Genomic DNA, 25,241 nt, shown 5'->3' on the forward strand with positions numbered 1-25,241 from the left:
TTCTCTCAAACAACGCAGGTCCTATCATGCTTCAAATATGTCCTTAGGCTTTCCATACACACCCATGAAGCCTAGTAGGTTCACACAAAGATTCTTCGTTAGGTGCATCACGTCAATCGAGCTACAGACCTCTAGGACTTGCCAATAGGGTAGGTCCCAAAATATGGATTTTTTCTTCCACATGGGTGCGTGACCATTAGTGTCGTTCGGAACAGGTTGGCTGCCATGTCCTTTTCCAAAGATGACTTTCACATCATTGACCATATCGAGTACATCCTCACTGGTTCGGTTGCGAGGCTTGGTCAGGTGGTCTGCCTTTCCTTTAAAATGCTTGCCTTTCTTTCTTACGGGGTGATTTGCAGGAAGAAATCGACGATGGCCAAGGTACACGACCTTTCGACATTTTTTCAAGAATACACCTCTAATATCACCGAAGCAGTGTGTGCATGCATTATATCCCTTGTTTGACCGTCCTGAAAGATTACTTAGAGCAGGCCAATCATTGATTGTTACGAACAACAATGCTCGCAGATCAAAGTGTTCCTGTTTGTACTCATCCCACACATGTACACCTTCTTTATTCCACAAAATGAGAAGTTCGTCAATAAGTGGTCTTAGGTACACATCGATGTCATTGCCAGGTTGCTTTGGGCCTTGGATGAGCACAGGCATCATAATGAACTTCCGCTTCATGCATAACCAAGGAGGAATGTTGTAGATACTTAGAGTAACAGGCCAAGTGCTATGACTACTGTTCTGCTCTCCAAAAGGATTGATACCATCTGTACTTAAAGCAAACCTTAAGTTTCTTGCGTCATTTGCAAACTCCAGGAATTCTCTGTCGATTGCTCTCCCCTGGGACCCATCAGCAGGGTGTCTCAACATATTGTCTACCTTACGGTCTTCTTTGTGCCATAGCAACAATTTTGCATGTACTTTGTTTCTGAACAGACGTTTCAAGCGTGGTATTATAGGAGCATACCACATAACCTTGGTAGGGATTTTCTTCCGCGGACGTTCGCCCTCAACATCACTAGGGTCATCTCGCTTGATCTTATACCACGATGCATGGCATACCGGGCATGCATCCAATTTCTCGTTCTCTTTGCCACGGTACAGGATGCAGTCATTAGGACATGCATGTATCTTCTCGATTTCTAGCCCCATAGGACAGACAACTTGTTTTGCTTCGTAGGTAGTGGCGGGCAATTCATTGTCCTTCGGAAGCGTCTTCTTTTGGATTTTTAGTAACTCTCCAAATCCCTTGTCAGATACACCATTCTTTGTCTTCCATTGCAGCAATTTTAGTGTGGTTCCCAACTTTTTCTACCCTGCATCACAAGTTGGGTACAACAATTTCTTGTGATCTTCTAGCATCCGCTCGAACTTGATCTTCTCCTTTTCACTTTCACATTCTCTTTGTGCGTCACGAATGACCTGACAAAGATCATCAGCCGGATCATCTTCTGCGGCTACCTCTTCTTCAGCTTCTCCCATTGCAGTATCAATGAAGCATGCACCATCGGGAATAATATCATTGTCGTCCCATTGTTCTTCTTCACCTTCTTCCATTACAACACCGGTTTCTCCATGCTTCATCCAACAAATATAGTTTGACATGAAACCCGACTTGAACAAGTGTGAATGAAGAGTCTTTGAGCAAGGATATTCCACCGTATTCTTACATATGGCACATGGGCAGCACATAAAACCATCGCGTTTGTTTGCCTCGGCCGCACGTAACAAAGAATACACGCCGTCAATGAACTCTTGGGAGCGGCGATCAGCATTGTACATCCAATGCCGGCTCATCTGCATTATATGACATAAATACCATATTAAAACCTAGATCATAATTAATTATTTATATAACATGCGTGCCACCACAAAAGGTATAAATTTATGAAAGCATCGCTACAATGTAGACAATCCCAACTACCACTAAAAGAACTAAAGCTAAAATACATTTCAGGAGCACAAGGATTTCGTGACCAATCTCAACTAAAACAAACAGATCCCCTGATTGTGCAACATCTTTGGGCTTATTCGGCTGGATCACTGTCTCATTAGCCGCCGTATCTGCCTATTGTGCAAGATATTTTTGCACGAGTTCAATATACTCTTCCTCCCAGTAGAAGCCTAAACATCGTCCACTGCCATCCCACTGAAATTAAAACAAAAAATTAGAACTTTAATCACAACCATCATGAAAATAGGTATAAACTAACCATAATCATTAAATACGATAAAATAACTCACATTGCGATCCGGACACTTGTAGAAGATACGATTCTTATTGGAACCCTCCTTCTTCACTCGGTACTCCATCACAATCTTCGTCTCATCACGACACTTGCCGCATGGAATGAGAGGGAGGCCTGGCCTAAGTCACTTTGGAAACCCATGAGAGGCCGAGGACCCAGAAGCAGTTGTCATCTACTCTCTAAACTCATTTTTTAATACACTATAAATTTCTCATTTTATAAACAAATAAAATTAAGAAACTATAAAATTATCTATATCTCTAAACAATGATATTTTTAATGGTCATTGTGTTCTCGTCTTTTACTGCGGCAGGTAAGTAATTCACATAATATTTCCACAAATTAACAGAAGAATGGGAGTGTACACACATAACAATCGATTATCGTTTATATTTATATATATACTACGTTTGGGTACGGTGATTGACAGACTACTGCGACGATATCGGAACGTGTGAATAAATAACCATCCGTACTAGTTGACCTTGCTTACATGATCATCTCGGCGAGCATTTCTCCACCAGACGGCACCGTACTTAGCCACGGAAGAGCTCCAATTCTATGAGAAAGGGAACACGGTCTTCTACGACCGTTGCCGCTCTCCCTCGTAGAATCAAAGCTCCTCCTTGACGTCCGTTACCGCTCGGCAGAGAACATGCTCGTCGAAATGAACATGGTCCGCTAGTTTAACTAGTACGAATTTTCTATAATTTTCTAACTATTTTCTAAGTTTTTCATTTCATAAAAAGTTAAAATAAAAAGTACGGTGATTGACAGACTACTGCGACGATATCAGGACATGTGAATAAATAACCATCCGTACTAGTTGAACTTGCTTACGTGATCATCTCGGCGAGCATTTCTCCATCGGACGGCACCGTACTTGGTCAAGGAAGAGCTCCGATTCTACGAGGAAGGGAACACGGTCTTCCACGACCGTTGTCGCTCTCCCTCGTAGAATCAAAGCTCCTCCTTGACATCCGTTACCGTTCGGCAGAGAACATGCTCGCCGAAATGAACACGGTCCGCTAGTTCAACTAGTACGGATTTTCTATAATTTTCTAACTATTTTCTAAGTTTTTCATTTCATAAAAAGTTAAAATAAAAAGTACGGTGATTGACAGAGTACTGCGACGATATCGGGACATGTGAATAAATAATCATCCGTACTAGTTGAACTTGCTTACGTGATCATCTCGGCGAGCATTTCTCCACCGGACGGCACCGTACTTGGTCAAGGAAGAGCTCCGATTCTACGAGGAAGGGAACATGGTCTTCCACGACCGTTGTCGCTCTCCCTCGTAGAATCAAAGCTCCTCCTTGATGTCCGTTACCGCTCGATAGAGAACATGCTCGCCGAGCTGAACACGGTCCGCAAGTTCAACTAGTACGGATTTTCTATAATTTTCTAACTATTTTTTAAGTTTTTCATTTTATAAAAAGTTAAAATAAAAAGTACGGTGATTGACAGACTACTGCGATGATATCGGGACATGTGAATAAATAACCATCCGTACTAGTTGAACTTGCTTACGTGATCATCTCGGTGAGTATTTCTCCACCGGACGGCACCGTACTTGGTCAAGGAAGAGCTCTGATTCTATGAGGAAGGGAACACGGTCTTCCATGATCGTTGTCGCTCTCCCTCGTAGAATCAAAGCTCCTCCTTGATGTCCGTTACCGCTCGACAGAGAACATGCTCGCCGAGCTGAACACGGTCCGCAAGTTCAACTAGTACGGATTTTCTATAATTTTCTAAGTTTTTCATTTCATAAAAAGTTAAAATAAAAAGTACGGTGATTGACAGACTACTGCGACGATATCAGGACATGTGAATAAATAACCATCCGTACTAGTTGAACTTGCTTACGTAATCATCTCGGCGAGCATTTCTCCACCAGACGGCACCATACTTGCCATGGAAGAGCTCCGATTCTACGAGGAAGGGAACACGGTCTTCCACGACCGTTGCCGCTCTCCCTCGTAGAATCAAAGCTCCTCCTTGACGTCCGTTACCGCTCGGCAGAGAACATGGTCGCCGAGATGAACACGGTCCGCAAGTTTAACTAGCTACTTTAACATTCTTTCATGTAAATATGCAAGCTTGAAGTGATTTTGAGCTCAAATTGCTTACAAATGAAAAAAACCACAATAAAGAACCATATATATATAGTGAACAAAATGAGATAAGACAATGGTGAAAAATGAGAGTATGAGATTGGTAACCTTTACAACTGAAGAATCGACGGAGAAATCGAAGAAATCGACGGAGGAATCGAAGAATGGATGGAGGAACAATGGAGGAAGGGAGGAAGCAAGAACACTACTGCAGTGAGCTTCAAAATGTGCTGAGCTCGGGCTCGGGGAGGAAGGAGACGGCCGGAATATAAAGGGGGACCTTTAGTCCCGGTTGGTGGCTCCAACCGGGACTAAAGGTAACTTTCCAACCCCGGGCGCAGCCACGGCCCGGGAGTAGACCTTTACTCCCGGTTGGAGCCACCAACCGGGAGTAAAAGTATACCTTTAGTCCCGGTTGGTGGCTCCAACCGGGACTAAAAGTCCCTGCCACCTCTCTCTGGCGCAGTAGCCGTTGGGCAGAGACCTTTAGTCCCGGTTGGAGCCACCAACCAGGACTAAAGGTATCTCTAGTCCCGGGCGCAAAAAATTCCGGGACTACAGCCCATTTTAGCCGAAGATCAAAGGCCTGTTCTCTACTAGTGTTTCCTCGCCAACCTGCGAGTCTGTTCCTCGTGTTGTCCAGTATGCGTTGGACGTGCACAATTTTGAGCCTTCCAAGTGTGAGAGGTAGCCCCAAGTAGGTTATTTGGAAGCCTACTCGCTGGCCAAAGAAGCTATCTAGGATTGAGAAAATTGTAAATTTAAGACTCCAAACAATGCGCTTCGTAAATATAGGACTCCGAACATTGTCTTCATAAAAATAACCCTCGAAACGTTGGCTTGTTGATTTCCATGACATTTGGTGTATTAAGACTCTTTTCTCATCTAAATACATATATTTGTTCCCCAAAGTGACCATTTTACCCTTCAGTCATTTAGACTGATTTGGAAGCCTCCAGCGCTGGCTGTGCCTGGGCTGGCCGCCTACCGCCAAGGGCAGGCTGACTGGCCGAGCTTGCCTGGATTAACATTCCTCACGAATATGCAGCAGGATCAAAATGCTTTGATATATGTTTCACAAGTTTCACTTCATAGGGATGCACCGGAAATGATATCATTGGACACCATTGATGATCGAGTTCTGAACCTAAAATGCAGTCGCAGGTTTTAGTTCAGACTCGGTCACCATAAAATGCACAAGTTCATATATAATAAAAATTAACCAAAATGACGCATATGCAATAACAAATCCACGATTTTAGTATAAACAAGTTTATCTCAGGAAACCATAAATTTGTTTTAATCGAGTTCCATCGCATATCAATTAAAGCATGAGTTTACATGAATGAGGGATCGGGCAGATGGAACGTCGAGCAGATGAAACGATCAATGATACGTAAGACCATAAGTGTAAAAGGGTCACTTTGAGGAACAAATACATGCATTTAGATGAGAAAAGAGTCTTAATACACCAAATGTCATGAAAATCAAGAACCCAACGTTTCAAGGGTTATTTTTACGAAGACGATGTTTGAAGTCCTATATTTACGAAGCGCATTGTTTAGAGTTCTAAATCTGCAATTTTCTCTCTAGGATTTGGCCTAAGTTGAGCTCAGCAACATCTGATTGGTGCCACTGTACACTTCTCCAAATATGCTGTCCAATATTTTTGAAAAGGGCTCTGACCTCACTTTGGATGGGGTTCAGAAAATTAGTGCGTCATCAGCATATAGGGAAAGCCTCAATTTTGCTTTCTTCCTCGAAGCGGGGAGAGAGTTCCATCCACAGTTGCAAGCTTCAAAACCTTTTGCAGTGTCAAATCCTATGATGAAGAGGTAAGGAGACAGGGGATCACCTTGTCGGAGTCCCCTAGCTAGCATGATTGATTCTCTTCCTAGCGAGACCATTTAACAAAACTGTAGAGTGGGACGATCTGAGCAGCATGAAACATGTCTTCATAGTGCACTTAGCATTGTTAATATTAACATATTTTTCTGTAAACTCGGTTAAAATTAGAAAAATGACTTAGAATGGAATAAAAAAATATACATTTTGAAACAGATAGAATACCTGGCTTCACCACTTCACGGATGAGTAATTGTATTGATTAGTCCGGCATAGCTCCTTTAAAGTAATTATAAAATACTAGTCCACTGACGCAACTTGTGCTTCTGGATGGGCTAGAATCTTAAAGACATAAGTATCATTAAACTTTTGTTGATAACGTTAGAAGCTACTTCCTCCGTGCCAAATTATAAAGATATTTTGACTTCTTTAGATACATAGTTTTTGTTATACACTTAGATATATAATATATCTAGGTATAATAAAAACAACAAGTCCGTGAAAACCGAAAACCAAGGGAGCACAGTTAATAAAAAAAATACTTATATTTGCTCTTTCTCTGTTAATTATCTAACACAGGGTCACAGTTTCTGGATCAATAGGGTTAATGAATGCGGTACCCTAGTAGCGAGAGTTTGTTCTTAGACGATCGTCCTGTTAGCTTGAGTTATAAGTCATACTTTTTCAGTCAACGAATAATATTTTTTTCTCATAATAAATCAGCCGACAGTACTTTCAGCCATAGCTTATCAGCCAAAAACATCTATACTTTGTGCATTGCCACTGTTTGCATTTATGCCACTGTTTTTTTTCTTCTCTTTTCCAAAGCAGCGCCGGACATTTTACTTTCAATAACGTATGTACTACAACTCCACGTATAGCATGCTACATATAGTTTTGTTGACATTGTTTCATTTAATCTAAACCGCTAGATCATAAAATCTAACGATGTATATTCATTTATTTTATTATATTAATTAATCTCATAATTTATATGTGCTCTTGGTGAAGGCAGTAGCTCTTTTAACCCTATTGTATTAATCTACATACCTAATACAATTAATATATTATATATTCCCTCCATACTAAAAAATAAAGTCGTTTTGGACAGCGACATGGTCTCTAAAGCATAACTTTGATTACTTATTTTTATAAAGATATTTATCAAAAAGTGATATATGTAAATTTTTGTGAAAGTATTTTTCAAGACAAATCTATACATATGGTTTTCACATTTCTAAACTCAACAACTTAAAAGTTATTCATGATTTATATTTTCAATGTTTGACCCAAGCCTTGTCCAAAATGACTTTATTTTTAAGTACGGCAGGAGTACCTAATATTTAAAATAATAAATCTCTTTCTTCCATCTCTTACTGCCTGCATGCCCCGCCATCCATCTCTCACTCTGTCCTTTTCGCTTTGGGTATGGAGCTGCAATGGCACCGCACCATCATGTCATGATCGACACTACTGGAGACGTGCTCGTTGCCGAGTGCCACTATTGCATTCGGTGAAGACTTTGCCGAATGCCACACTCGGCAAAGAGCAAACGGCAAAGCCGCATCCGGCGAAGGGTTTTTTGCCGAGTGTCGTTTGTCGGACACTCGGCAAAGGCTTTGCCGAGTGCCAGGACGGCACTCGGCAAAGAAAATTGGCCGTCAGCCATTGACGGCGTCTTTGCCGAGTGCCAGGTCAGGAAGGCACTCGGCAAAGCTTTTTCTTTTTTTTAAAAAAAAAAATCCTTTGCCGAGTGCCTTCCTGACCCGGCACTCGGCAAATATTTTTTTTTTGAAAAATCCTTTGCCGAGTGCCTTCCTGACCCGGTACTCGGCAAAGATTTTTTTTTTGAAAAATCCTTTGCCGAGTGCCTAGCTGAGACGGCACTCGATAAAGAAAAAAATATTTTTTTAGAATATTTGCCGAGTGCCTAGCTGAGGTGATCACACGTGAGATGTCTAGGTTTCTAACCATCATACATGACAACGTGCGCGAAATGTTCTCAAATTTTTACCATAGCCTCCACATGTGATGTAAAGACGCGTCACCAAGTTTCATGATTTTCGAACTTCGTTTGCATTTTATATAATTAAAAAACACTTCACCCGTAATTTTGTCGCTATGTTTCATGCGTGAGATGTTTGAAACTTCGGACGTGCTCCTGGAAACGGCCTCAAAATACAATAAGTAACGCGAATATCATTTTTCCACTCGTCGAATTCCATGATTCGATGCACCTGCAGTTCAAACTTACATTTCCCGGGAAAATGCAATTAAATGAAATAAATTAAGGATATATAGCAAAAAGATCAAGAAATGTGCCAAATTTGAGGATGTACTTCAACTTAATGTGTAAGGGTTGAAGAAAACGTTTGGAGACAAAAAAAAACAAAAAAAACTTTGCCGAGTGCCTAACGGGGGGTACTCGGCGAAAGCTGACGGCAAGTACCCCCGTCAGCTCTTTGCCGAGGGCCGTCCGACACTCGGCAAAGAGGCTCTTTGCCGAGCGCCGATCTTCGCCGAGTGCCGGGCACTCGGCAAAGAGCTCTTTGCCGAGTGCCTGACATTTAGCTCTCAGTAAAGCCGGCGACACTCGGCAAAGCCAGGCTCTCCCGTAGTACGAGCTGTTTGAGGCCGTTTGTGTCACGGTTCGCGCGTGCAGCTAACTTTGCACCTTTCTTAACAACTCCACGTAAGAGCTACCAATTTAAGTTGAGTCAATCTTGTATCAATTTTATATATAGGATGAATGCTTTATTTCCCTAGCATTGAAATTTATTTGATTTAAGGTTGGACAAGGGCCCAATGCTCATTACCATTGGCACGAGTACCGCTTAAATTGTACATACCGTTGGAACTTGGAAGGTGTGGCCATGTATATAAATAAATAATACATATATAGAAGGGTAAAGTTCAATTTACAACCTTGAACTCTCGTCAAAGTTTGGATTTTAACCTCGAACTCTAAAACCGGATAACTTTGACCCTCAAACTCTTGAAACCGTTCAATTTTCAACCCTGAGCTGGTTTCTGGGCGGTTTTGGTGTATGAACAGTAACTTTTGATATTTTCGGGCGGCGCCGAAATTTTATATTATTTTTTTGAGCATCTTAACGTCTTCAAATGGAAAAACTCAAAACTACAAAGTTGTAGATCTCATTGAGAGCTACAAATTTGGTATAAAAAGTATTTTCATTTAACTCCATACAAATAATATATTAGTGCTCTAATACGACTAACGCTAGTAGGCGATTATTATGGTGCTGAAATTTTATATTATTTTTCTGAGCATCTTATTGTTCTCATATGAAAACAATTAAAACTATAAAGTTGTAGATCTCATCGAAGTCTACAATTTACATATAAAAATTATCTTCATCCGATATCGTATTGAAGGGTTTTCTATTTTTTGAAATTTGAGTCTCGTCACGCCACAGTATTGTTTTGTCGCGTGATGAGACTCAAATTTCAAAAAATAGAAAACCCTTCAATACGATGTCGGATGAAGATAATTTTTATATGTAAATTATAGACCTCGATGAGATCTAAAACTTTATAGTTTTAATTTTTTCATTTGAGGACACTAAGATGCTCGAAAAAATAATATAAAATTTCAGCACCATAATAATCGCCTACTAGCGTTTGCCGCATTAGAGCACTAATATATTATTTGTATGGAGTTAAATAAAAATACTTTTTATACAAAAGTTGTAGCTCTCAATGAGATCTACAACTTTATAGTTTTGAGTTTTTTCATTTGAGGACTTTAAGACGCTCAAAAAAATAATATAAAATTTTGGCGCCACCCGAAAATATCAAAAGTTACTGTTCATACATCAAAACCGCCCAGAAACCAGCCCAGGGTTGAAAATTGAACGGTTTCAAGAGTTTGAGGGCCAAAGTTATCCGGTTTTAGAGTTCGAGGTTGAAATCCGGACTTTGGCGAGAGTTCAAGGTTGTAAATTAGACTTTACCCTATATAGAATGAAAGATAACTTTTCGGTGGCTAGTAGGGATGAAAACGGTACTAATATTTTTTGACCGTATTCGAGACCAAATCCGTTTAGAGGGGTTTAGATCTGTCCGTATCCAAGTCCGGATATTCAACATCCGATACCGTATCCGTATTCGAATACTCAAATTGCATATTTATGATATCGATATCCAATCGTATCCTATCCGACATGGTTGACATTATTCGTATTCGAATCTGAATTCGGACAGAAGTATGAAAACAAATGTAATATTAGTGATATTCATCCATATCCAATCCGTTTTCATCCCTAGTGGCTAGGTATCATAATGACTTAGTCCCTCCGCCTAGAAAAGAATGAAATTGTAGCATAGTACTAAGTTAAAATATGTTGACTTTGACCAACTATATATAAAAAATCAATATTTATAATATAAAATAAGTATTGCTAGATTTGTTAGGAGGTGTATATAATTGTTAATATTTTTGCTTTATATTTGACTGAACTTTAGAAATTTTGATTAAAAATGCACCTAAAATTGATTTTTTTTGGGGAATCAGGTACTACACCATTATATGGAGTACCATTATTAATTTTTAGACGACACACAACATTAATTTCCAAGAGCTGAACAATCACGTGCTTACACGCGAACAGCCCAACACACGAAGGACATCAAGCGCCCATATACAGGCGGGCTGGCAACCTGGGCTCGACCACGGCATTGAGCGGGAACTTTCGCGGCATCGCGAGCACGAAGGTCTCCTCCATGCTCAGCTCCTCCGCCGTCACGCCGTCCGGAAGCTTCCACTCAAAGCCGTGAAGCAGATTGGCAAGGCCCAAAGCCACCACCTTTAGAGCGAGGTTGAACCCGGGGCACATCCGCCGGCCAGAGCCGAACGGCAGCAGCTGGAAGTCCTGGCCCCTCATGTCGATCTTGCTCTCGAGGAACCGCTCCGGCCGGAACTCTTCCGGCGCGTTCCACAGTGCAGGGTCACGGCCGATTGCCCACACGTTGATGAACACGACCGTGCCGGCGAGCACGTCGTAGCCGTCTACGGATGTGTCCTCGCGGGCCACGTGGGGCGCCAGCAGCGGCGCGGGCGGGTGCACGCGCATGGTCTCCTTGAGGAGAACCTCAATGTAGGGGAGGTGAGGGAGGTCGCTTTCCGTCACCAGGCGGTCCGGTCCTATGACGTTGTTCAGCTCCTCCATGGCCTTGGCTAAGATCTTGGGGTTCTTGAGGAGCTCCGAGACTGCCCACTCCAGGGTGTTTGCAGTAGTATCCGTGGCTCCGATGATTAGGTCCTGCGCCAAAAGTAGAAATATTTCTGACTAGGTATATATAGCTATATAGGAGGTAAGAGGATATGTATTCACCTGTGTGATAGCCTTAACATTGTCCCTGCTAAGCTTGACCTCAAGACTAGTGTCATCGGCCAGCTGTAGCAGCACGTCCAGCATATCTTTTGGCAAGAAGCTCCCTCCCTCGAGTCGCCGCCGTTCGTTGTGCACGTCCAGGACATGTTCCAGGAATCGATCAAACCTCGCGTTCGTTCTCTTCATCCTCGCAACGTAGCCCTGCAGGTCCAGCCAATCTAGCCATGGGATGAAATCACCAATGTTGAACACACCATGAAGCGCGAAGTACTCGTCCACCGTCTCCCTGAATTCGGCAGCCGTTATCACCGGCGCTGAGTCCCCCTCGCTGTCGCCGGCCGCCGCCTCCTGGACGTACTTCTTGCCCAGAACTATGCGCGAGATCACGCCGAGCGTCAACATCTGCAGGTAGTCCCTGAGCCGCACGGCGCGCCCGGACTCTTGGCGCAGCTGTCGCAGCAACACGCGCACCTCCTCGTCGCGGATGTGCTCGAAGGACTCGAGCCGCTTGGCGCTGAAGAGCTCGGTGGCGCAGATCCTGCGTGCCTGGCGCAGGTACGGCCCGAAGGGGGACCACAAGATGTCGGAGCAGTCGTACGCGGTGTACTTGCCGACCGCGAACCTCGGCCGGTCGGAGAACGCCGCGTCGTTGACCTTGAGGAAGAGCTTTGCGATCTCAGCGGACGCGCCGACGACAACAGGCAACGACCCGAACCGGAGCTGCATGAGCGGGCCGTAGCGCTTGGAGAGCTCGTTGATGGAGCGGTGGGGCAGCTCGCCTATGAGGTTAAGGTTGCCGATGATCGGCCATGGCTTGGGGCCCGGCGGGGGGTTGTAGGCCCGGCGGCGGCCGCGCAAAACGAAGGTCCTGAGGAAGAACGCAGCGCAAAGGACGATGCCGAGGAACGCGGCCATTGCTAGTTCCATCGCGTAGAGTGACAGCCTAGCCTGAGCTGAGGTGAGCTGATCTGATCGGTGGCCGGTGGGTTGTGAGCTTTAAAAGGAGTGGCACCTGGGCCTGTCTCATCCGGTGCAAAAATGTTGCTCCAACCTGGCTCCATAGAGATACGAAGAAAAAAAAAAAACCCTGCGTTTCTACCGAGCCTGGCCGGTGTTTTGCAGCGCGAGTAGGTAGGCTGTGCCGACTGAGAGGCGTGCATACAGACTGCCCAACCAATCACCATCCTTCTTTGTCCTGGCTGCAAGCAGATGGTAGCCAAACGAACTCGGGTAGATGCACTGATCCTGGCCAGCAAGATCCTGGTGCTGCTGGTGCGAGCCAGGCTACGATGCGCAAGGAACCAATTTAGAGTGACTTGCTGTATTGCTCTGCCGAGCTGGCTCGCTTCTCAGTCTCTTTCTCAATTATTATTATACTACTTGTAGTAAAAAAGTGTTGAATTGCTATATCTCAGGTGTCTACAATCTTACACTAAATTCAATTAAAAGGAAAAATAACAAGAGGCAACTTATATTTTTTTCCTATATATAGCGAAACAATGATAAAGTTATACAAATATATTATTATAAATGCCACATTTTGATTATCATTTTAGTCTTCGTAGGGATTGATTCATTGCTTGACTTTATCTGAATGAATGGTTACTTGCACTTTAGGTGATGGAGGCCCAACCAAATTATAATCTTCATGTTGATTACTCCAAATCAGGTCTCCATCCACGTGTGCTTCCACGTGTGTTACGTATTTTAATCGCTCTAATGTTGCCACAATGTCACAATCGCATTTATGGAGTTAAATCTGTTTTGGTGAATCATTTGTCAAAAAAACATTCACAATAGACAGAAATGATAAAATGTCCATATGTTCTTATCTTTTTTTCCCCTCATCTCTTAGGTTGTATTTGGTTCTAGAGTAGGACAGGGACAAAGTAGGATGGCCTCAGTGTTTGATTCTAAAACTTCGGGAACGGAGTCATCCTTAGGGAGGAATATTCCTCTAGAATCGATGACACTCCCATCCGTCCAAAAGAGAGGTACGAGCTCGTCCCTCTTAGATGTAGTTCCCCTCCGCTTTCTCTCTTCCACGTCCTGACCAAGTGCCGCCGAGGAGGCCGTGCGCCACCAGGGAGGCCACGCCCCCTAGGTTGTCCGCGCGCTGTTGGGAAGGCCGTGCCCCCTTGGCTAGCCGCGCGCCATCTGGGAGGTCGCGCCCCTAGCTGGCCGCGCACCGCAGGGGAGGTCGAGCCCCTGGGCTGCCGGCGCGTCGTCAGGGAAGCTGTGCTGGTCATGCTTTTTTGTGCTCCGGTTTGGGGAGATGATGGGAGGAAGAGAGTGGAAAGGAGAATGGCATGTGGACCCTGTGTTAACGGTCGCTAATAGATGCATAACTATTCCCATATTCCATATCCTTCTTCGTTCCTCAAACCAAACACAACCCAGGTATAACCCTATTCCTACAACCAAACAACAAACTAGGACCGTCCCAACCCAAAAAACTAGGTCAGAACCGCCTCATCCTCTATACCCTACAACCAAACACAACTTTATTCTCTCACTTCTTTTCTTCTCTCTTCCTCCCAACGCTTTCCCTCGTCCACTTTCTTATGCACGCCCAATGACTTTGCCTGCCCCCCTAATGTGCCCACACTTGCTTCGGTAGCTGCGCTTGCACTTACCCACGTGCACCTTGGCTCGATGGCTCCGCGCCTACCCTGGTGGCCCCCCTCCCCACACCGGTCATGCCTCATCCCTCCCTGCACCTGCCTGGGGGCAATTCCGACATCCGCGTGCATTGGGGCCCACTGGTATGAGTGTGACCTAAGAGAAGCAGCTATTCCTCAGCTTCATCCAGAACGTCCCCTATGGAGTTGTTTGAAAAAAAAAACACTCGTTTGTTATAAAACAGCTCAAAACAGATCCTGAAGCTATTGGAGAATGAAGCTGTAGCTAGTAGGGCCCAAATTTTATTCCACAATTTCAATGCATGTCATCTCAGTGCATAGCTTCATTTGATAGGCTACCCATATCATTTAATTATGATGCACAGACGGTTTGGGCAGTCAGATGAAACATACAATGAAACTCTCTAGCTCTCGATGCCAACTTCAACACGTTTCATAGTTTTGGAAATAGTGTACACCTAATTTCATCCTAATAAAACATGTCTATTCTCCCTCTACATAAAATTCTTGTCATGTCATCATTTTTGCTTAGGACATCTCATTTAATGAGTTTGAAACCTCTATATATAATGTAAAATCTCCGCTGAGAATGACCTAACACTACAACTAGAGTTAGGCTTGCCTTGTTTGTAATTCGAGCGGATCTCCAAGCAAGCATAAGATTAGCTACACATGAGTAGCCAAGTTTCTTGAAGCTTAATTTTATTTTTTGAAAAAACCAAGGGCCTGTTTGGTAGAGGCGCAGAGCTTTGGCTATAACCAAAATAGTTTCAGTTGTGGCTCCTGTAATGAAGCAACTATTTCGTATTCCGGTACTTTATTTAGAAAAACATTAGGTAAAACAACTTCTTCTGTTTATTGAAAATGGTGAAATGTATGTAATAGCCTTCTATTTTTTTTATTGTTTTTTCTTCTCTTTATGTATTTATTTTTTATTTTTTTCCTCCCTTATTTTTCTTTGTAATAGCCTTACAGTGACCGCCTCTGTAAATTGATTAACCGAGGCGGTCGGCAACCACATACGTTAATCGATTGTTAACCGAGGCGGGCGCGCTTGGCCAGCGGCGGCCGCCCAACGTGCCCGCTTCCGTTAATAAAATTGCACCGCCTTGCAAAATCATTTATATAGTAGTGTTCTCTCCCCACATTTCAATTTATGGATAAATTTTATGGTCTACACGTATCAAAATTGCTTATCTTTGCTCTTTCGATTTTTTTAATACTCTAACATGGTACTCATATCGTTATTTTCTTATCTTTTTTAGGCTGTAGAATTTAATTATCAATTTTTTTGGTACTATATGATTGTAGAGTGCTCTCTAGTAATATTTTCGATCGCTAAACGAGCACTGCAGACCAATTGGAGTCCTATTACGTTCTCGATTTGATTAGTCCCAATCAAGTCTGCATCCGCGTGTAGTTCCACGAGGTAGTTATTTTATTTAAGTGTTGAAAACTTGAAACTTTGCAGCAATACTTTAATTGTTGTCACTTGATGCAATTTCGCTATAAATTACTATAACAATATATACTTACGGTAATTTCGCTTTCGTCATTCTCGTTTCTACCGTTCTAGTTTTCACCGATGGCAAATGTAAACCCACAGTAGGAGTTCGAGGCCCAGGATCTAGCATTGGTCCATTGTGTCTCCCACTCTGCTCACTTTCACCGATAGCAAACATAGAACAATGGCAGAAGTTTGAGGTCTAGGTCCTAGCAGAAGAGCCAGAGGTAGTAGTAGATTGTATCCTTCGCTGACACATCACCCGTTATAGTTGGAAGCTGCAAAGTTTTTATTGGCATCACATGCGCCAGTTATGTTGAGGCCTAGCCGGCCAAGCCTAAGCCCGTGCGTGTCATAGCTCGGTGAGCGCATATGCGTACGTGTACGTGTACGTGTACGTGTGACTTGCCTTTTACCTTTCGGAGAGACGAGCGCCAGTCTGGACACCCGCAACTGCTGCCCGCTCGTTTTCAATAACGATAACCTCAAGACGTCTATAGATGCAGTTTCGTGCTCTACTTAGCCTCGTGCTCCACGTCTGCTTCCTGGCCATAGATGCAACATCGTGCTCCGCTTTGCCTCGTGCTTCGCGCTTACTGCTCGCCCATGGATGCAGCTTCGTGTGCTCTGCGCATGCTGCTATACCTATGGATACAGCTTTGTGCTCCGCGCATGCTACCACGCCTGCTTCGCTTACCACGCGTACACGGGGACCGCCTGCGCCCGAGGGGTCACCTTCGCTTGCGCCCTTTGCCGCACCTGCTCATGGAACACTTGCAACATAAAGCATTTGCTGCAACATACGTCCGAAACAGGCGAAACATTTACAACATACGCTTGCAACATATGTGTATGGGCACTACAACATATGCAATATCCAGATAAAACACTTGCAACATACATCTGAAACAGCTAAAACATTTCAAACATACACTTGCAACATATGCAATATTTAGATAAAACACTTGCAACATATGTTTGAAACAGCTAAAACATTTGAAACATACACTTGCAACATACGTGTATAGTTATTGCAGCTATGTAACATCATATCTACTTTTGCAACACCTAGATGAAACATATGCAACATACATCTGAAACGCATGAAACATACGGTTGCAACATGTGCTCATTTACTTACTGCCTCCCAATGGACGCTCGTTGACGCGGAGTTGGACGCTAGCACGGAGCTCGATGCCACAGCGCGGAGGTCGCCCATGGTCCATAGACCTCGGTTGTGCGCAGCGAGATTTCAGGCGGGAGGCATGAGGTGTGGCGCGAGGCGTGAGGCACAGGTGGGGGCATGAGGCACGAGGCACGGGTGAGGCGCACGAGGCATGGGGCTACGGGTCATGTAAGGCATGAGATGCAGGGCGCGCGAGGCGCGGGGCTAGGTGGGTCCGTCCCGTCCGGACGGGGGCGGCCGGACGCTCGGTAGTGAGCACTATCTTTACCTTTCTCAACTTTAGATGGGTACACATAATAGCCACTCATTTGACTTGAATCAATGTCCAATCAATTTCCCACATAGAATTAATCCTTTTATAGCATCTAGAATTTATTATGAGCCTTGAGATTTAATTGACTTAATTAAAACAAGGCTGGACTAATTCTAATTAAATCCAAAAACGATAGCTAGCTTCAAGTGACATGTTGTAACACATAAGTATGTTTTATACTAGAAAAAAATAAGAACAAACATCGATCGTGCAATTAGAAAAAAATAACAGAAGCACATTCACAACTATTTATAAAGGAAAATTTTGCTACAAGACATATAAAATAATGTCAAGATCCTGATGAATAGAAAAAGAAATTCTCCATGTCAATCTAGGCAAAAATAACCGAGAACCGAACCGAAATAACCGAAACCAAAACCGAAGTAACCGAAACTGAAATATTCGGTCCCAGATTCGGTTCCAGGTTCTGAAGAACCGAAATTACTACGGTTATTTCGGTTCTAGTGCTCGGTTAACCGAAATACCCGAAATAACCGAACTAATCCCCTCCTCACTGGTCGCTGCCCCGCCTGCCCCTAAATCCTAATGACCTAATCCCTCCCCAGTCCCCACTCCCAATCCCGCCGCCGCTGCTCCCCACTCCCCTCCCCTGCCTACGAAGGCGCAAAGGCTAGCCATGGCGACGGCGCATCACGCAGAGGCGGTGCTCCTTGGCTGCGCGTCACGCCAACGCGGAGGCGAAGCGCTCGGGCGGCTTGGCCATGGCGCAGCCAATCTCCCTTCCCCTCCTTCTCTCAACTCTCAGATCTGGCGTCTCCGCCGCTCCGGCATGGCCCCGTGCCTCCCTCTCTTTCATCCTGCATCCGACGGCAGCACGTGAGATAAGGAGTCGCGCGGCGGCGAGCAGGGCGAGGCGTGGGCCGCAGGCGAGGTGGTGCGCACCACGCAGGGCTGCAGGCGCGGGCGAGCAAGGAGACGTGTTTTTCGATCGGTAACCTAGAAATCGATGCTCTGTTCTTCATCACTGCTGGAATTAGTGATTTGTGTTGCTCGATGTGCGATTCTGTGATTTTTTTTCTTTGTTCCTAGCACCTCGGTTAGTTCGGTCATAACCGGAACCGAACCAAATTAATTGAAACCGAATTTGGTCGGTTCCCAGATTTCAAAAGAACCGATCGGTTACTATTTCTTAACGAACAGAATTTGTCAAGAAACCGAAGAACCGAACCGATCGGTTTCGGTTAATCAAATGCCCAGGGTGAGCTCTATGTGGCCGACACAGGGCGTATAGACACAGTCTTAATTACAATATTACTTTTAAAATGATTAGGAGAGAAAGATGGTAAAATGTCACTTTTGACGTTGGTCCTGCTGGTAAAGTAAGAGAACTGAAGGGTATATATGTAGGAGTACATCCTAAAACTAGTCGTTGTTGTGCTATATGTATATACCTGCACTCTAAAACTAGTCGTTATTGGCAGACACAATAGTGCTTTTGGAAAAAGTATATATACCTACACCCTTATCACCAGCTCTCACCAGTGCAGGGCTGGGTTGTAGTCCCGGTTGAAAAACCCTCTAGTCCCAATTTTCTAATTGGAACTACGATTCCGGGATTAAAGGCACGTCCTTTAGTCCCGGGCCGCCCAACCGGGATTGAATGTGGACATTTTGTCCCGATTTCTTATACCAACCGGGACTAAAGGGGTTACAACCTAAGCTCGAGGGTGCCCACCTCCAGTCCCGGTTGGTATAACCAATCAGGACTACGTATTTTTTTGTTTCATTTTCATTTTTTTCTTTTACAGTTTCTTTCCATTCAATTTTTTTTCATTTCAAATAGTTTTTGTATACGCATTATATGTTATACTATTGTACGTCGTCCATAAATAAGAATGAAACTAATTAAGTAAGAGCTTATATATTACAATGATCATCCCCATTCATCAAGTTAATACAAACCATAATAATTTAAAACAAATCATTACAAACTAGATGTCCAAGTACACCCTCAAGTTCATGCAAACATAAGTAGATCAATGCCTTAGACTTTCTCGTATTACCAACTCGGTGAAGTGTAGATCGCCCATGTGGTATCCACAAATGTTATTGATGTAATCTAAGGTATTAAATAGTGTACTCCCCCTTGCTACAAAGATACGAGCACAGGGTCTATTAGCGGTGGTTGAGAAGTCGGTGGGTCACGAGTTTTTTTTAAAGAGGTACGTACGGGGTATCGTTGATAGGAGTACGTTGTGGATTGGGATTCACGAGACGAACAGTCGACGTCGAAGATGAATTAACGCCACACCAAACGATCGCCCACAATCGCCAAGAGGCTAGGTAATAAACTGATCGGGACTTCGGGAGAAATTGAGAACGGGGCCTCGAGCCATTGGGCCAGCAAAACGAGGGAACATGTGCTAGCATAGTGTTTGGGCATGGAAATAGTGTGTTGCAGTGTTTTTTGGTGTGTGGTGTACTGGTGTGTGTGGGTGCCGCATGGGCCGACGTGCCTGCCTAGCAGCGTACGGGATCTTTCAAGAAACAATTTGGATGTCTTGCTTACCTCGGCAGATGTGCTAGAACTTTGAACTTAAAAAGCTACGGTTCACAAATCAGCGATTAAATTCCAATGACATCATTGTGTATATTGTAGAAAAAAAAAACCCCTTGAAGACAAGACTCCAGTTAAATATATTTAGATAAACTTTTGTTGAAGAGTATTCTTTTCATGAAAATAGAACATTGTCTTTTTTATAAAGCAGGACAATATTTTAGGTTCAGAAAAATGTGTTATCTTCTCAAAAAATTATAATCTCTTGTCGTGGTTGCTTCAACACGATCATTTAGGGTTTTCTACGTGATTCGACTAAATCTTTTTTTTTGATACGGTGCAAGCTCGGGTCATACTTGCAACATCCTTTCAAAGATCCGAGTACTGCTGCACTAACTCGGGGTATTAGATTTTAACAGATATTGAAGATGAATGGACGCCACACCAAGCTATCATCGCTCTCAATCGCCGAGTGGGAAGCAAAGAAACTGGTCGGGACTTCGTGAGAAATGGAGAACGGGGCTACGAGCCATTGGGCCAGCAAAATGAGGGAACATGTGCTAGCATAGTGTTTGGGCTGAGAAATAATGTGTTGCAGCGTTTTTTGGTGTCTGGGTGCCGCACGGGCCGACGTGCCTGCCTAGGCGCCTAGCAGTGTACGGGATCGTCCAAGAAACAATCTGAATGTCTTGCTTACCTCAGCAGATGTGCTACAACTTTTTGAAACTTAAAAAGCTACGGTTTACAAATTAGCATCCAAATTAAATTCCAATGATATCATTGTTTATATTATTAAAAAAACAATCTTTAAATACAAGACTCCGGCTAAATACATTTAGACAGACTTTTATTGATGAATATTTTTCATGAAAATATAACATTGTCTTTTTATTAAGTAGGACAATATTCTAGCTTCCGAAAAATGTGCCGCCTTCTTAAAAATATGAAGAATAATTAAAAACACATCATGGAACATCCAAGAAGGCTACGAGAACAATTCAAAATACACCTTGGCATATCTCATGGATAATATGCAAATAATCTAAAAAAACACGATGAAACGGCTCCTGAATAAATATTGGAACGATTAAAATACACCATGTAACATTTAATGAATAGTATGGAGTGACATAAAATAAACCATGAAATATCTCATTAATATTGTCGGTGTTTTTTACCGGCAGATACTCGATTCTTAGCGGAACTCGCTTGATGCAAAGAGCAAACACAATGGAGACACGGGATTTATACTGGTTCGGCGCCCCCAGGAGTATAGTTTTAGTTTACCTTTTCCACACATGAACATCTTGATCTAAGAGTATGGCACTTCTCTCCTTGGATCCTCGATTTGACTTTACAACATATGCAATACAAGTATACTATATTGTTTATCCCTACCTAAAGCTCCACATAAACCTTTTTAGAAGTAGGAGAAAACAAAAGAAGGCAAAACATTGCTATACCTTGGTAAGGATTTATACACCATTAAGTGATTTGAGAGTGCCATTTGAGGAGTATAAAGTGAGTTATGCTTTTCTTAAGAAAAACTTTCAAAACTCCAAGTGCTAAGACGTGAAATTGGGAAGATGACTTTGTTTCGAGAACTATTCCACTTTTCAATAACCCAATGAAACATGTTAGCTAACTCCACATATCCCACTTGTGTAAAGAATGTGTTGGAATAACCTTCATGTATAGTTGTATATCTTGGGATGTTATGCTCGTGATTACTTTTATCCCTAAGCTTTACTCGAGGACGAGCAAAGGGCTAAGTGTGGGGGAGTTTGTTGGCGGTCCTTAACTCACACTTTTAACCACCAACTATCACATAAAATAAACCAATACGGACACCAAACTTAGAATTAGGGCTTATAACTAATCAATTCCATATTTTTTGGTGTTTGATCTTTTATAGGAGGACATGTCAGAATTACACAAGAAATATACCTAAAGTAAACAAGAAATACAACAATATAAATACCTGACATGAGTCAAAGGGGAAGGAGGCCCACAACCAAGCCAATCAGGGCCAAGAATAGGTGGAGGACAAGCCCAAAATCCAACCAAACCAACTCAACTCTACGCAACACCACCATTGGCCAAGTCCAGGAGATCATAGGAGTCAACCCAACAAAGTAGGACTCAAGGTGGCCCACCTCGGGTGTGGCTGCACCCATGGTGCTGGCGCACCCCTAGCGGCCTGCCTTGAGCCCAACCTTGCCAGGTCAGTTCATACCGCCTCTCCAAGGACAGTTCAGGTGGGGATGGTGGCAAATTAAATGCTGAGGGCAGTTTGCTCCTTCCTTTTGAGGAGATCCAAGGAATACACCCCTCCTCTCCACCTATAAAAGGAGGACCTCTTGTGGCAGAACTGCCTAATCTAATGCCTCCTAGGTGTGCTTATCATCCATTAGACACTAAGCACCCAAGGGAGGACACCAAATTACTCGGTTCCGTCGAGCACACCCTAGGGGAGAACCCGAAAATCCATATTTTTACCATCAGGATCACAAATGAGAGAATAAAGCTTACATCATTCTTAACCATTTCTTACATCACTTGTAGTACAACATCAGAGTGTAATATTTATTAGTGTAACAATGGAATGTAATCATATTATCAGAGTTATGAACAATTTAATGTAACAATGGAATATAAACATGTTATCAGAATTATAGCAGAAATGAATATCTAATCATGGCATGATGAAGTATTGATATATAAACTATGACAACAGATTATGAAACTTTCATTTGTAAAAGCATTTGGTGAGAGTTATAAATAACAACTACGATCGCAGCGTAAAGGAATCCTCGTTGAGCCCACCAGGAGGTATCCACACACAAGGGTTAGCTCTAGCATCCACCTGTCACCTGCAACAGGGGGAATAAAACGCTGAGTACTCAATTGTACTCAGCAAGACTTACCCGACAGAAGAAAAGAAAAGACTCCAAGGATATGCAAGGCTATCTGGCTTATGGGTTCATTGCATCTGCAGGAGGCATTACTAAGTGTGCGTCCTTATATTTGATTTTTATTAGCAGTGTATTGGTTCATTAACTAACCATTCTATGTAAGCACCTATACTACTTTCAAGCAGGTGGTAAGCAATCAGAGTTCCTTTTCTTTCTATCTTTTATCTTCCAATTCTTACTACAGTGCTAGACATGAAACAAGCCATACCAGATCGCCCAGCGATTCGTGAATCAATGCCCCTAGCTGGGTACCCCGAAAACACACGCCCCGCTTGTACCCAAGGCACAAGCAGGACCAACCCATCACTCTCATGTTCCGGGTGTCCAGGTCTCCGTCCAAACTAGGACTCCAAGCCCCCACCCCTGAGTCCTGGACTCAGTGCGGTACAAGGACCTCCTCCACCAAAATAAAATCCTGACAGTCGGTCCGAAAAGAGCTGGATCCATGACAAGAGAGCAACAAGTCTTCTAAGCGCCCATACCCAAGTATGTGCTCGGGATAATAAGTCTATGACTTGCCTCGATGGCTTATGCAACGACCGGTCCTTAACTGACACGGACAGCGAAAACAGTGTAACCAAGCCATGCCCCGCATCCACGGCGACACAACCTCTTACACTCACCAATACCCAAACCATATCCTTGCCCGGTCACCATTTTTCCTTTTCACCACTTATATTTTCCAAGTGATAGTAATACAGTAATATATTTCCTATCTCTCGCGAGTAACATGCAATCACTCGACTTCTACCGAAATCCTGTAGCATGGCATTCTACATGATCATGTAATACTAGTAAGACTCATAGGGGTTATATATATATATATATATATATATATATATATATATATATATATATATATATATATATATATATATATATATATATATATATATATGCAAGTGGGTTTCATTCAACTCTTTCAAACTTAATGCACAAATATAATTTAAACTGCAGAAAATAGGGGGTTATGCACCGGGGCTTGCCTGGGTAAGATATATATTAAAAGTTAGTATCTGCATCTTCAGATCATCCACCATCAACTGAATAGAAAGCCCATTGCATCATCTCCTGGAGAGAATACCATTACACCATCTTCGGATTCCCAATCATCCTTCGATCGATCAGTTGATCCATCATCGTACCTATATGATATGCATGCGATGTAATACAAAGATGTAATTAATCAACTGCAATCGTGACTTGTAAAATACGACGTACGCCTCTCGAGTTAACGGGCTAGTTTTAACGACGACCGTACTTAGGCTACATATACACGTTGTCGGATAAGGCGTTATTTCCCAACAATAATTTTAGTTATATAAACCAAGGTGTTTCTTTATTTTATTCTATCGATTTAATCATTATTTGAAATAAGACATCATTATCTATTTAGCAAACTAATTATTCTAGAGCTACAAAAATTATAGTGAGTACCTAATATTGCTAGGAGTCTACTGTACAAATTTTAGATTCAACAATATTACCAATTTATCATGAAAACTCCTACAAGTTTATATTTTACAATATTAAGTACCTTAAATTAACTATATAGCTTCCATGAATATTATCAAACTATATGAAAAAAATACACTAGTAGGTAGATCATGATTTTAGGAACTCAACAAAACTGGTTTCACTATTTTTGGACATCTACACAATTTTATGTTGATTTTACAAATCTGATTTAGCATTCAATTAGAAAATACCATAAAAATGGCAGAGGGCCGGCGGCACTAACTGGCCCAGCAGACGTGCGCGCGGCCTGCAACCAGACGCGGCCCAGCAGACTCACGGCCCCGGTAACGCGGCGTGGCCCACCGACCAGGCGTGGCCTAGCCAGGGAGCAGGCCGGCTCAGGCGGGGCGCGGCATGTGGTGCAAGCGGCCCAGGCGCAGAGGCGAGCAGGCCAGCCTAGCGCAGGGAGCATGCCGTAATGGAGACGGGGATCCTGATCTTTCGTTAGGTGATGGTAACTATCGTTGTGGTGGAGAATGACACACCGATCCGGCTTCAGATCGAAAGATCGAACCCTGCAATCTTAGCACCACAGCTCCTCTGGTTATCAACCAAGTCACAGACCAGGTTGACCTCGCCAAGAAGGCTAATCCCTGCCTGCGCAACGAAGAACACAAACAAGAACAAGAAAGAAAGCAACCAAATTGTAGATGAATGATTAATCTCACGAGTTGGGGTCTCACAAACCGAAGAACGGCGAAACTGTTTCTTGACAGAATAATCTAAGCAAAACCCAAACCCTAATGGAGGGGTGGTGGCTATTTATGAAGACTCTAGGGTCGTGCAAGACCCCTAGATGCACCCCTAATGGGCCCAAACTCGATACATGGTCCAACGGACCAAAAGACGATGTCGTAGCACCCTGGCAGATTCTGGATGCTGACTTGTTTTGACGATTCCTATTGATTCCAAATAGATTTTGATGTGAAACCACTTGGATTGGCTTCCTTATGAAATTAGCTTTGCATCCATATGTGGATCATCGAAAATGGAGTCCGGATGCG

General features: G+C 43.2%; 1 protein-coding gene across 1 annotated transcript; it reads right to left on the reverse strand.

Moving 5' to 3' along the window:
• Nucleotides 1-10,694: 10,694 nt before the first annotated feature.
• Nucleotides 10,695-12,600, reverse strand: LOC136535308 (trimethyltridecatetraene synthase-like). The gene is made up of 2 exons (XM_066527610.1): nucleotides 11,582-12,600; nucleotides 10,695-11,509 (listed from the first exon to the last, which is right to left on the reverse strand). Exons 1-2 carry the CDS (start codon nucleotides 12,506-12,508, stop codon nucleotides 10,877-10,879), a joined length of 1,560 nt encoding a protein of 519 aa, XP_066383707.1. The 5' UTR covers nucleotides 12,509-12,600; the 3' UTR covers nucleotides 10,695-10,876.
• Nucleotides 12,601-25,241: the final 12,641 nt, after the last annotated feature.

This window comes from Miscanthus floridulus, unplaced genomic scaffold (assembly GCF_019320115.1).
Source record: "Miscanthus floridulus cultivar M001 unplaced genomic scaffold, ASM1932011v1 os_2659_1_2, whole genome shotgun sequence".
Classification (NCBI taxonomy): domain Eukaryota; kingdom Viridiplantae; phylum Streptophyta; class Magnoliopsida; order Poales; family Poaceae; genus Miscanthus; species Miscanthus floridulus.

Coding starts and splice junctions, on each gene's coding strand:
- LOC136535308 (XM_066527610.1), bottom strand. CDS start 12,508: ATGGAACTAGCAATGGCCGCGTTCCTCGGCATCGTCCTTTGCGCTGCG. Junction 11,510..11,581: donor ATGTTAAGGCTATCACACAG/GTGAATACATAT, acceptor CTTTTGGCGCAG/GACCTAATCATCGGAGCCAC.